The sequence below is a fragment of the Stenella coeruleoalba genome (genome assembly GCF_951394435.1).
Source record: "Stenella coeruleoalba genome assembly, chromosome: 8".
NCBI classification, from domain to species: Eukaryota; Metazoa; Chordata; class Mammalia; order Artiodactyla; family Delphinidae; genus Stenella; species Stenella coeruleoalba.
In genome coordinates this window covers 1,341,471-1,353,308 of record NC_137154.1, presented here as the reverse complement: position 1 = coordinate 1,353,308, position 11,838 = coordinate 1,341,471, and the positions used below count along the sequence as shown (strand labels likewise).

Sequence of the window (11,838 nt, the reverse complement as noted above, 5' to 3'; positions counted from 1 at the left end):
GCTTCTGCAGGGCAGGGAGAAGATGCAGGAGGGAGAGTCAGGGTCGGCGGGGCTCAGCCGTCCAGCCAGGGGGTCCTGCCCGAGGGGCGGCTGGGCCTGGGCCTGGTGGGGAGGCTGGGCCCAGGACACGGCGCTGCACGGTGACCCTTTGCCCCGGTGGCCCTTCGGGTTGGGAGGACTGGGGTCGGGAGAAGGGGCTGTGCTTCTGAGGCAGGGGGATGCTGGCGGGGCCCAGGAGGCGGGGGAGGGGATGCAGCCATCAGAAAGAAGAAACGAGTCCCCGGTGAGCAGGCCACAGCCGCACTTCCCCTGCTCCGGGAGCATTGGGGCACCAGGCAGCCACTTCCTCTATTTGTCAGTGTCTCCGTTGGGGGAGGTGGGGGTGCGGTGAGGCATTTTCACAGAAGGGGGAGGGCTGGGCGGCCTCCCTGGGCCTTGGAACTCCGACCTCTGCCCTCTCCTGAGTTGGGGGGTCCCACCCCCTCCGTGTTTCACCCCCAAGCAGGTACTCACCTCTTCACTGTCCCAGGGGGGCAGGTGGGGGGAGGGAGAGAGAAGAGAGGTTAGGGCCCTGCCATGGGGCTGTGTGATGGGGGCGGGCGGGAGGCGGCCTGGCGGAGAGATGCAGAGACCCTCGCCCAGTGGGGAGTGGGGGGGGGCAGCAGGGGTACCGGGCTTGGGGGGCTACACTTACTCGCCCATCTTGAGGTCCTGGGCTTAGAGCCTGTGGGAGGGAAAGGGGAGGGGTGTTAGGGCCCCGGCCCAGGACCCCAGCTCTGGGGGTGCAGCGCCTCGCCCCACACACTAACCCCGCCCAACCCCCACCTCCTTGGGGGACGCTTCTTGGAATTCCCCGGGGGAGGGAAGGAGTAAGAGGAAAGTGTTCCCAAAATGTCCCAGGCGGGCCTGGAGTCGCTGCAGCTGTCCCCGAGGGAGGGGCGGTCCGGCCATCGCAGGTGCCGCGGGAGCGACCAGTTATTTTTAGCTCTGCTCTTTCAGCTTCTGCCCCAAGTGCATATAAGAAACGACCCGCCAGTTGGGCCTGGGGTCCCTCAATCCGTAAAACCCCTTCCCGTGTCCCAGCAGTGAGGCCTGGCCGTCGGGGTGCTGCCCGGGGCCCCTTCGCCACCCCAGCCTGCCTCCGGAGGCATCTCCCTCTCGCCCCCTGCTCCGTGCAAGACCCCCAGAGAGGCTGCTGGCGGCGGCCCTGGCCCCCAGGCCCCCGCCCCGGGAAGTCTTCCTGCAAGCGAGCTCCAGCAGTGCCTGTCCCGGCCTCCGGGCCGGCCTCACCTCGCGTCCGGACAGCAGCGCTGGGAGTGGGGTCAGGCCGGCAGCGGCGAGTTGGGCTGGTGGGCCCAGGGGGAGGGGTATAAATGGCCTCCCCCAGGCTGGGCCCCTGCTCAGAAAGGGCATGGAGCCCTCCTCAGACCAATGGGGGCACAGGGACCTCCCCACCTGCCCAGGCTGCCTGGCCCGGCCCAGCCTCGTGCTACCATCCAGGCCAAGAAGTCTTGGTTGTTGGGGGGGGGCGGTGCTGAGGTTGGATTGGTCTATTTAGGGCTCAGTGATGACTTCGAGATGCCTCCCTTGTATCTTACAAGGAGCCTGAGGACAGGACGACGGCCTCGCCAGCCGTGGCGCACAGCTCAGGGGTCAGCCAAGGCGTCACTCCGGCCCAGCCCCACCTGTTCTGAGTCCGGATCCACACTGCTTTCCTCGGCTTCCCCAGGGCTCCGGGCCCCCCGGGGAACAGCAGCAGCCTCGCACTCTGCTCCTTATTGCCCCCCCCAACCCAGCAGGCGTCTCGGGCATGAGCTGGCCATGTCCTCCTGTCCCCAAGCTGGCCCGGGGCAAGGCCGGACCCCCAAACACGGCCTCTGGGGCCTGCGGCAGTGGCCAGGGTCTCTGGGGCAGGGCTTCCCTCCATGGGCGTGATCCCAGCTTCCCACCCAGGAGCAGGATGGGGGGGTGCCTGGACGGACGTGCAGCCTTGCCTGGGCCGCCCTGCCCGCGGGCCAGCTCCCTGCACAGCTCGGAACACATCCTTCAAACCCAGGATTTCGGCGCCACCCACCTGGGAACCTCTCCCTGACCCGAGGGGGCCTGGGGCCCGCCTGGCTGCCCCAGGCAGGCCCGGCACTGCCCTTCTCACCCCAGTCCAGGCCTGCGCCCCCTGCCCGGGCCCCCACCCAGCAGAGGCATCCGGATAACCATGACTTGGCACCCTCTGAGCTGGGGGTGCATGGCCCCAGCCCTGCCGGCTTCTCGGGCCATGGGGAGGGTCACGGAGAGCTAAAGCCGTCCAGATGTGCAGGGATTAGAGCTGCTTTCCGGGCCAGGCTGAGCCCCCAAAGGCCTGGGGCGGCTTCTGAAGGCATCTACTGCCCCCTGCTGCTCGCGAAGGGGACGCCCTGCAGTCACCATCTGGAGGGTTTGGGGCCCCTCGGGTGCTGGGGCGGTCCCTGGGATTGGGTTCCCCTCTGTCCACTGTCACCGTCCCCCAGATATCTCCCACTTGCCCACTGTGTCCCCAGGGGCCCATCCCTCACTCTCCAGCTGCTACCGATGGGGAGGGCTTCGCATCTCCCAGTATCGTCCCCCTTGGGCCAGGAAGGGCCCCTTCACCCTCACTCAGGGGTCAGGCATGGGTCAGAGCCCTCAGGGCCTGGCTGAGCCTGGAGAGGAGACCCTCTCCTTGTCCTTGGCGATGTCGGTGGAGCCCCTGACCCTGCTGTGTCCACGGGGCTCGGGAAGGACGCACAGCCATGGGGGAGAAGGCGTTTATTATGGTGGGTCCCCAGGGCAGCCTGCACGGGGCCCGTGGCCCAGCCCAGGGAGACCGAGGGCCGGGGCTGCTTTCAGGAGCCAGGCAAGGGCAGGCGCAGGTGGGGCTGCAAGGCCAGGGCCTGGTCCACCTCCCTGGCCGGCTGCAGGCGGTGCTGGGCCGACGGGCATGGGCCAGCATGTCTGCCCAGTGCTGTGGGGGTTGACCAGAGGCCCGGGCGCCCAGCAGAACCTTGCTCACGGGCTTGGCCTGGAACTGAGGGCCCCAGGTCCAGACGGCCAGCACCAGAGCCACGCTCTGGGTAGAGGCAGGCAGAGGTGCAGTGGGAGGGGGAGAAAGATAGACGTCAGTTTGGCCCTGAGCGAGGTTCCACCCGCCCCCTCCTCCAGGCAGCCCACCTGGATCTGGCTGAAAGGCACAAGGAAGGTGAAGGTCTTGTTGAAGTAAGGGGTGGCCATGCCCTTCCTGGCAGATGTCTTTCTCTTCTTCCACTTCCTCTGGCTCAGCACAAGCTGGACCTTCACGTAGGGCTCTGGGCAAGTGAAAGGAGTCATAGGGCGTCCCAGGTCTGAGGGCTGAGCACAGGGTTCCCTCCATCCATGTGGAGGGGCAGGTCCGGCTCTTGCCTGCCAGAACCGGGCTCAGGCCTCGGGCCTCCAGCACGACCACGGTCAGCCGGCCCGAGCCGGGCACGTACTGGAGCGAGAAGCACACCTCCCCCAACTGCTCGGGCTGCGGGCAGCAAGAAGGGCCTCAGCTTCCCCGCCGGGCACACCGGGCAGGGCGGGACTGGAGCCCGGGGGTCAGCAGGCTCACCTCGGCAGTGCTGGGCGGGCCCAGAGGGTGCCAGAGCTCCAGGACGGGCTGCGGATCCACGGTGCCCAGCGGCAGGCTGAGCGCGCCCAGCAGCCCGTGCTGGGAGAAGAGCTTGTAGTCTAGAACCTGCACCCGCAGGGCGGTCCGGGGCAGCTCCACGGGGGCGACCTGCGGGGAGGGGTGTGAGCGGCCCCCACTGCCCGGCCCAGGCCCCTGGCCACCCAGCCCCGACTCACGTGGAAGGAGCAGGTCTCTTCGAACGTGGGGCAGAGGGTACCACGGTGCACCTTCGTCTCGTGCCTGCACCCGGCCTCAGGGGACAGGCTGACGCAGGCGTAGGGGTCCGCCGTGCCGCCTGGGCCCCGGGGCCTCAGGTCCGCTGCCTGCCTGAGGCCCACCTTGATCTAGGAGCCAGGGGGTGTTTCAGCCAGGGCCCCCTTCCTGGTCAGCCCCGCACCACCCAGCACCCAGTGCCAACCCTTCCCCCATCGCCCCTCCAAAATCCCGCACGTCCTCGGGGCCCCTCACCTCCTGGCTTCCAAAGTCGTACTCCACGGACAGCTGCAGGCACTCCCACTGCTGGGGCCCCCCAGGGCCAGGCTCCCCCTTATCCACATCTGGCTGCACCCGGGTGGTATCACAGGGGCTGGCGACAGGTGCTCTGGGACCGTGCCCCCATCAGAGCCCCGGCGTCCCAGGCAGCGGGTCCATCATGGGTCAAACTTCCAGGCCAGGGCACCAGAAGGGCTCACATCCCAGCTCAGCTCCGCGGGACCGGCCGAAACCGCCCCGAGTCCACCTCTCTGCCGCTGCCCTCCTCCAGAACTGCTGTGGCTCTCGCAGCCCACGCCCTCCCTCACCTTGTTCATCGCCTCGCCAGCCAGGCGCCCCCCCCCCCACCCCGCCTCCGCTCTGGGCAGACCAGAGCACGCTGGGGGCTGAGCTCGCCCCCGAGCCTGGACCTTGGGCTGCCTGCCGGCACTGGCCCAGCTGGGTGCCCGCTTCTCGCCGGCTGCGTGTTGATGGTGCTGCGGGCACTGCCCAGGCCCACGGCCGCCTCGTCTCTGGGCTCCTTCCTGTGGCGGCCGCGGCAGCAGCAGCAGATGGCACAGAGCAGGCAGGAAACAACGAGGACGCCAGCCACGACCGCAGCGGCTATGAGCGCCCAGCGGAGCCCTGGGGGCGGGGGGGAGCACAGAGATGGGCCTGAGGGGCATCCATGGCCAGCGGCTGCCCCCCGCCCAGCCAGGCCATCCCCACTCCCCTTCCAGAGGTCCCAAAACTCGCAGGGGATCCGGGCGACCAGGTCCGGAATGCGCCCGGGGAGAGCCGTGGAGCCCGCCGGGGCCCGGGCGCTGTGGGGGCCTGGGGGGCGACTCATCTCCTCTCACTGCTGGCCTGGAGCAAACGGCCGGGGCAGCCAGGTCACTTGTGAGGGTGGCCCCTTGGGCCCCTGCCTACCGTCCCATCTGCCCAGCAGAGGCCAGCTCAGTCTGCCTGGGCAAGGAGGCAGCCCGGGGCGGCCGGGGCGAGGGCTCCGAACGGCACCGACGGTAGGGGGGCGCTGGGCCTTGGCCAAGGTGCGGGCTGAGCTGCTGCAGGCCTGGCCTCCTACCACGTCCCCTAGCGCCCAGCCAGGCGGGCCAGGCCTCGCGGAGGAGACCTCCGACTCCTTCCCGCAGGGCCTCTCCCTCCAGGAAGCCCCCTCCCTCCTGACCTCTCTCCCTGGGCCCCGGGCCCTCCTGGGGGTCGCCGCTGGGGTCCCATCCCGGCACCCCCACCCCGACCTCGGGCCCCCCATGGTTTGCCACTGACATAGGTGGAGAGTGTTTACATGTGGGGTCCCGGCCCTGGAGCAACTGGGAGCCTGGGGATGGAGGCCCTGAGGGGTAGGGGCTCTGCTAGGGTCATGGGGGACGGGAGGGTTGGGGAGTGGGGGTCAGCTGCCTGCGGGAACTCCGTGCAAGCCAGTCCGGGCTGAAGGTGCATTCCTGGCGCCAGGGGAGGACGGTGAGGTGGGGGCAGGCAGGGCCGGGTGTAGCTGGGAGCGGCCAGAACATTCCTGCCTACTACCTGCCCTGCTGCCCTTCAGAGCTCCGCCTGCCTGCTCGGGGTGGGAAGGAGGGTGGGCCGGCTCCGCTGCACCCCAGGGCCCCCGGAGGAGCGCGCCTGGCAAGGACCCGCTCGGCCTGCATGCTGGGACCCCGGGCCCACGGCTAGTCTCCGTGACTCAGCCTCCCCCAGCCGCCCTTCCTCCCAGGAGCGCGGGCAGCCAGGTCACAAGGACCAAGCCCGGGCCCCAGTCCAGGAATAACCAGGCACCGGAGCCCGATTCCTGCCCCTCTGCGCTCCCTGCCCACCCGCATGCCAGCGTGGGGAGGGACCGTGATCTCAGAGACCCCACCCCAGCCCCCACGCGCACAGCATCGATGCCCCACTGCCAGCACCAAGCCAACCTGTCTGCAGGAGGGACCACAGCTCAAAGTGGGGGCCCAGGCCCCAGCTTGGCCTCCCCTTCCCTCGCAAACGCGCGTGTCTTGTCCCCGTGAGGTCTTTGGAGGAAAAGCCATCTGAGGCTCGCAGCAGGGCAGAGGCCAGGCCGGGGGCGTCCACACACGCAGTGAAGGGACGGCAGGCGGCCTGTGCACCGGCCCTGGCTCAGAAGGAGGGCCCGGCCTGCTCTACTGCCTGCTGCAGCCGACTTACAGTTCTAACCATTTGGAACTAGAGGCTGTACGTTTCCTGCCGGGGCCCCACAAGTTATGGAGCGGGTTCTGGCTGGGGGGCCACCGGGCGAGGCCCCTGTGGTGCGGTGGGGTGCACTCAGGGGACTCACAGGTGTCTCAGCCGCCCCTCTGGCCACTGCCCACCCTCCTCCCAAGGACACTCCCAGGTCAGCGGGTAGAGCGCCCCTGGTGGCGGCTGGTGGCATGGGCTGGCCTGAGAACCGACGGTGCGCAGGGGTCCCTGGAGCAGCCCAGTGGTCAGGGCAGAGAGGCCCGGCTGCCCTTGTGGGATTGGAAGCCCATCTTCATTTGTTGAAATGTCAGTCTAGGTGTGCTCTGGAATGAAAACAGCTTCAGTCGAGGTTCTTACGGTTGAGAGTGTGGGGTCAGTTGTCCTTTGTCTTCACAGAACGTCCATCTGTGTGTGCCCGCACGTGTGCACACCTGCACCTGCGTGCGGCTGCGTGCGCACGCCTCTGTGGGCATGTGTGTGCCTCTCCCCGCACCCCTGCTCGGTTAGTGTCCTGTTCTTGGCCTTGGCCGGGGTGCGGTGGGCATCGGGTCACAGGAATTTGGTGCTGCTGGCTTGGCGGGATTCCCAGGCCAGCCTGGTGAAGGTTGAGCCCCAGAAACACGGGGTGCCTGGGAGCTGACCCGAGAGGACCCTGGATCCCTAGGCACACCAGCCACAAGCAGTGGGGGGCCCTGAAGCCTGGGGAGGTGCGGGGTCCCTCAGGACTGCCCTGTCCCCGTGGTGGTGAGGGTTCCGGCAGGCACACAGCCACCAGGTGGCGCCGTCTGCTCCACTGGCCCCAGCTACGCCACCGTCCAGCCTCCAGGCTCCGGCTCCTGGGGGAAACTTGCAGGAGCCCCCCACCCTGCCCCCGCCCCCGGCAGGCAGGTGCCCCAGGGGCAGCCCTCCAGGTCCTGTGAGGGCTGACCGGTTCTCCCTGTCCCCGTGCCATGCCTCTGGAAGCTCTCCTGGCCTGGGCCACCCCTCAGAAGGCAGGAGGTCCCTCCTGGGGTCTACTTTCTGTGGGCCAGCTGGGGAAAAACCTCCAGGTGCTAAGGCTGCTTTTCCCAGGAAAGGGGGACAGGCATCCTTCCTAAATGGAGCCCCAGTTCCCAGCCACCTCCTCCGGGGCTCCCTCCCAGCTGCTCCACTCTCTGCTTTGGGCAGGACGGCCTCCTTCTCACCCCCTCCCACCCCCTGCCCATCCTACTTGGCCTTGGAGACCTGAGTGAGCTCCACCTCTCCAGGAAGCCCTCCCTGCTCACTCCGGGCCCTGGCCCTCCGACCGACCTGCCGGGGTTATGCTGGATTCCACCCTGCACCCTCCCCGAGTCAGGAATGCCAGCTCTCCCAGGGGGAGGGCCTTCCCTGTCAGCTGGGCACCTATCAAAGCTGTGCTGACTGACCCCTTCCCCCTCTGGTCTAACTGGAATTTTTTATGCTTTGATAGGACCAAGTTTCTTGGGGCCTCCCTCTGAAAGAGCAAGATGCCCCCAAGTGTTGGGGGTGGCAGCCCCCCGCAGGTGTCACACACTCTCACCTGATGCCTGCACTTCCTGTGCCCCCACCCTGGCCTCCAGGCCTTCCTCTCGGACACTGGGCACTGGATCCCGTGCTCGGAGCCTGTGGCTTTGCTTGGCCTCTAGTGACCCGAGAAACTCTCCTTGGTGGGGGGAGGGGGGGCAGGGCTTCGGGCCATCAGGAGTCGGGGAACTCCCTTGGGAGGAGGGCCCCTCCCGAGACCGAAGCCCCCGGCGTCTCGGCCCGGGGCCCCCTGCAGGGGTCCCCTGGGACTGGGGCGTCTGGAGCCCTCCTAGAGGCCTTAGCAGAGGAGGTACCGGCCCATCTGAGCTGACCTTTGGGTGAAGCAGAGGGAGGGAGGTGGGGCTGGACTCAGTTCGTGAAGGTTCTACACCCCAAGGCGGGGTGTTCCGAGCCACAGGGACATCTGGGTTTGGAGGGGCCCAGCTCTGAGTGGCCCACCCAGGTCAGGGTGTCTCTCCAAACCCACTATCAACGGACGGCCCGCCGAGGAGAGGGTTAACGCTTACCCAGCCCGCAGGGCTCGTCGGGCAGGACTCAGGGAGACTCAGCCCAGGTTGAGGCTGCTTTGGGGACGTGACAGGTGGGACGTGCGTGCATGCTGGTCACGCGTGGCTCTGGGGACACGTGTTCCCCTAAAAAGGGCCTGGGTCCCTCTGCTCATCCCACCCAGAGGTGGGGGTTTAGAAGAGGCAGCTAAACAGTTCTGGGGCGCAGAGGAGGCCTGTGGCAGGGCAGCGGGCATGCAGGCTCCCGTGCTGCGGGAGCGAGGTGCGTGGGTGGGCGTGATGGGGGCGCACGGGCGGCGGGATCCAGCCCGCAGCGCGTTTGCCCTGCATGCGACTCTCCCCAGCCTGACTGTGTAGGGCCTTTGTGCCTTTCCCCAGATCCGGGCGCCTCCGTGGCGAGACGGGCGTCTGAGGTTCCAGGGCAGGAAGGGGAAAACCAAACAGAGCTGGCAGCCCCAGGCCAGCCCTGCGGCCCCCGAGACGGCGGCTTGGCAGCCAAGAGCCACATGGAGACCCTGGCGGGGCTCCTGGACAGGGATGCTTCCTTTGAGGTTGCTTGGGGAATGTTTGAGGTTGGAACTCATGGCAGTCGCCGGCTTGGGGGAGCCGGGAGCTGCTGGCAAGGAACCGTGAGACGTGCTGGGACGGCACGCGTGCACCCTGCCCGCGCTGACCCGGCTGCCGCATCCCGCTCAGCTGGGGCGCCCCGTGCAGCGGGGCCCGGGCCAAGGACGGGAGCGGGCGCTCGGCTTGCCAGTCTCCGAGGACTGGGGCACCCCATGCCCGCTCACCGGGTCCCAGCCTGTGCGTGCCCCAGTCATCCTTGGTTCAGGCTCACCGTACCCTCTTCATCCGAGCACCTGTGCCCCATCGTTGGCGTGCTGGGGGACCTGTACGCATCATGTGAACCTCTGAGGAGCCTGCGCCCTGTCACCCGCGTGAGCACCCTCCTCCGAGTGTCGGCATCGCAGTGCTGGTTCCCTGAGCTTCTCTCCATCTTCCGAAGGTCTGCCTGGCGGCTGTGAGTCTGGATCTCCATGGGATGCAATTCCCTCTTCTCGGAGTATCTGCGTGAATTATACCCCATTCGCCTGGAGACCGGGGGACACATTCCCCGTCGCCTGGCTGCGCGTGTAGCGTGTGTGTAATCCATTCACCAGCGCTCACGCCAGAGACCTGGGGTTCTCCGTGGCCCAGGCCTCAGGGTCCCTCCTGGGGCCGCCTGCACCCTCCCCGCTTTGACTGCCTCTCCCAAGGGCCTCTGGGACCCTGCTGGCCGGGACCTGGTTCCTCTGCACCTTTGGGGCCCCATTCACCTTCTCTTGGGGTATCTATTCATCGGGGCACCCCTGCTGTCAGAGCATCTCTTCCCCGCTCCTGCGGATACCTGGAGACACACCTGACCATCTGAACTTCCGGCAGCCTCTCGCCTCGTACCCCAGGTGCCGGGGGCATGCTCCCCGCTAGTCTGGACACCAGGACTCTGTTCTGTGGTCACCTGGTTCCTGGAAAGTCTGTACCCATTTGTGGGGCTCCTGGGTGCTGAAAGCCCCCGACACGTCTCACATAGGCCTGAGTGCCAGGTCAGGGCCCGCGGCCTCGCTGCTGTGGTTTTGGAGGTCCTGTGCCCCATCCACCCCTCCCGGCGCCCCCCCACCCCCGTGTGTGTCCCGTTCATCCTTGTCTCTGGCTCTATGTGCTATTCATTCCCAAGCTGGGCGCCTGCAGCCCTACGGCCAGGTGTCTGGGGCTGTACCTATGCTTCCCAAGAGCTGGACCCCCACCCAACACATGTCTGGGTCCTACCCGATGAGTCTGGGTGTGTGGGTCCTGTACCCCACTAGTGGAGTATCTGGGTCCTGTACCCCAATAGTTGGAGTGTCTGGGTCCAGCACCCCAATTGTTGGAGTATCTGGGTCCTGTACCCGTTAGTGTGAGTGTCTGGGTCCTGTACCCCAGTAGTTTGAGTGTCTGGGTCCTGTACCCCAATAGTTGGAGTGTCTGAGTCCTGTACCCCATTAATTGGAGTGTCTGGGTCCTGTACCCATTAGTGTGTCTAGGTCCTATACCTTCTATTAGTCTAAGTGTCTGGGTCCTATACCCCAATAATTGGACTGTGTCCTGTACCCCCATTAGTCTAAGTGCCTGGGTCCAGTACCCCAATAGTTGGAGTGTCTGGGTTCTGTACCCATTAGTGTGAATGTCTGGATCCTGGACCCCAATATTTGGAGTGTCGGGGTCCTCTGACCCACTAGTGGAGTGTCTGAGGCCCCGTACCCCACTCTGCTCGGGGGTTGAATTGCCCAGTCCACAACCCCTTAAGATGCCTAGGGGCACCTCAGTGACCGAGTCCTTGCAGGCTCTGCTTGTGGGGCCCTGGGGCGTGTACCCCATTCCCTGGAGAATGAGGGTGGCTTCCTCGTCATCCAGTCTTTGCCTTCTGTCACCCTGATGATCTATGCCCATCTGACTGAGAAACTGGGGGCCTGGCTCCCCACTTTTCTGGGCGTCAGGGCAACGTGGACACAGCATCTGAGTTTCTGGGGGCCAGGGGTCCCAGGCACTGGAACCCTGGCCGAGACAGCCCAGCCCCATGAGACGAGCTGAGTCCCACTCCTCCACGTGAGGGTCTGGGGGCCCAGTCTCGGAATCTCAGCTGGTGCCGCTGGTACCCCACCCCCCGAATTCTGTGTATGCAGATCCTCAGGGGGGCTGGTAACTCCCTGTCTCTGCACCCAGCTCCCCTGAGGCCGACGACTCTAACCTCATTCCTGAATAGACGGGGCCAGGCACCCACCACCCTCAGCTCTGGAGTCCCCGCTTTCGTCTGTTTTGAGTCCAGACCGCTCGCCCCCCACCCTCTGGGTCCAGCTGCAGTCTGTACCCTTTCCCCGTAAAGCCTCAGGCCCCAGGAACCCGTGGCTCCGTTGTAAGGTCCTGGCCCACGGTTTTCTGAGTATCTGGGCAGCCTGTACCCCACTCCTCTGGTCACCACGGTAACAAGGACTCCAGCTGTCAACCTGATGGGTACCCTGCCCCTGTTTCCAGGGCCTCTGTGCGGTCCACGCCCATCCTCCAGGCATCGGCGTACCCCACGCTTCAGAGTGTCGGGCTACGGGTACCCTCCGGTTCCCACGTTCTCTTCTCTAGTTGCCTGAATCCCATTCATCACGGTCTTGAGCTGCCTGAACCCCACCGCCTGACTCTCACGTAGGCCCACATCGCAGGTCTCGGGCCCCTGGTGGCCGGTTCCCAGTTCCACTGCATCTTTGGATGCGCGGTGCCCGTTCATGGGTGTCTGGGCCTCTGTGAGTCTCTCCGTCCTCGCCCCGGCGTCTCCACTGGGCTCACGTGGGGCTCCAGGCAGGCAAGCGTCCAAGGGTCCTAGACCCCTTCCTTGGGCGTCTGAAGTCTCCCCGATCCCTGGAGCCTCTGAAGGATGTGAAC

General features: G+C 66.6%; 1 protein-coding gene across 1 annotated transcript; it reads right to left on the bottom strand.

Moving 5' to 3' along the window:
* Nucleotides 1–2,858: 2,858 nt before the first annotated feature.
* On the bottom strand, nucleotides 2,859–4,982 carry SYT8 (synaptotagmin 8; the record flags this gene model as incomplete). Its single annotated transcript, XM_079928331.1, is given in 8 exon segments — nucleotides 2,859–2,941; nucleotides 2,944–3,082; nucleotides 3,184–3,317; nucleotides 3,412–3,517; nucleotides 3,602–3,769; nucleotides 3,838–4,005; nucleotides 4,130–4,222; nucleotides 4,479–4,982. Coding segments are annotated over 8 exon segments (1,395 nt in total).
* Between the last annotated feature and the right edge of the window lie 6,856 nt (nucleotides 4,983–11,838).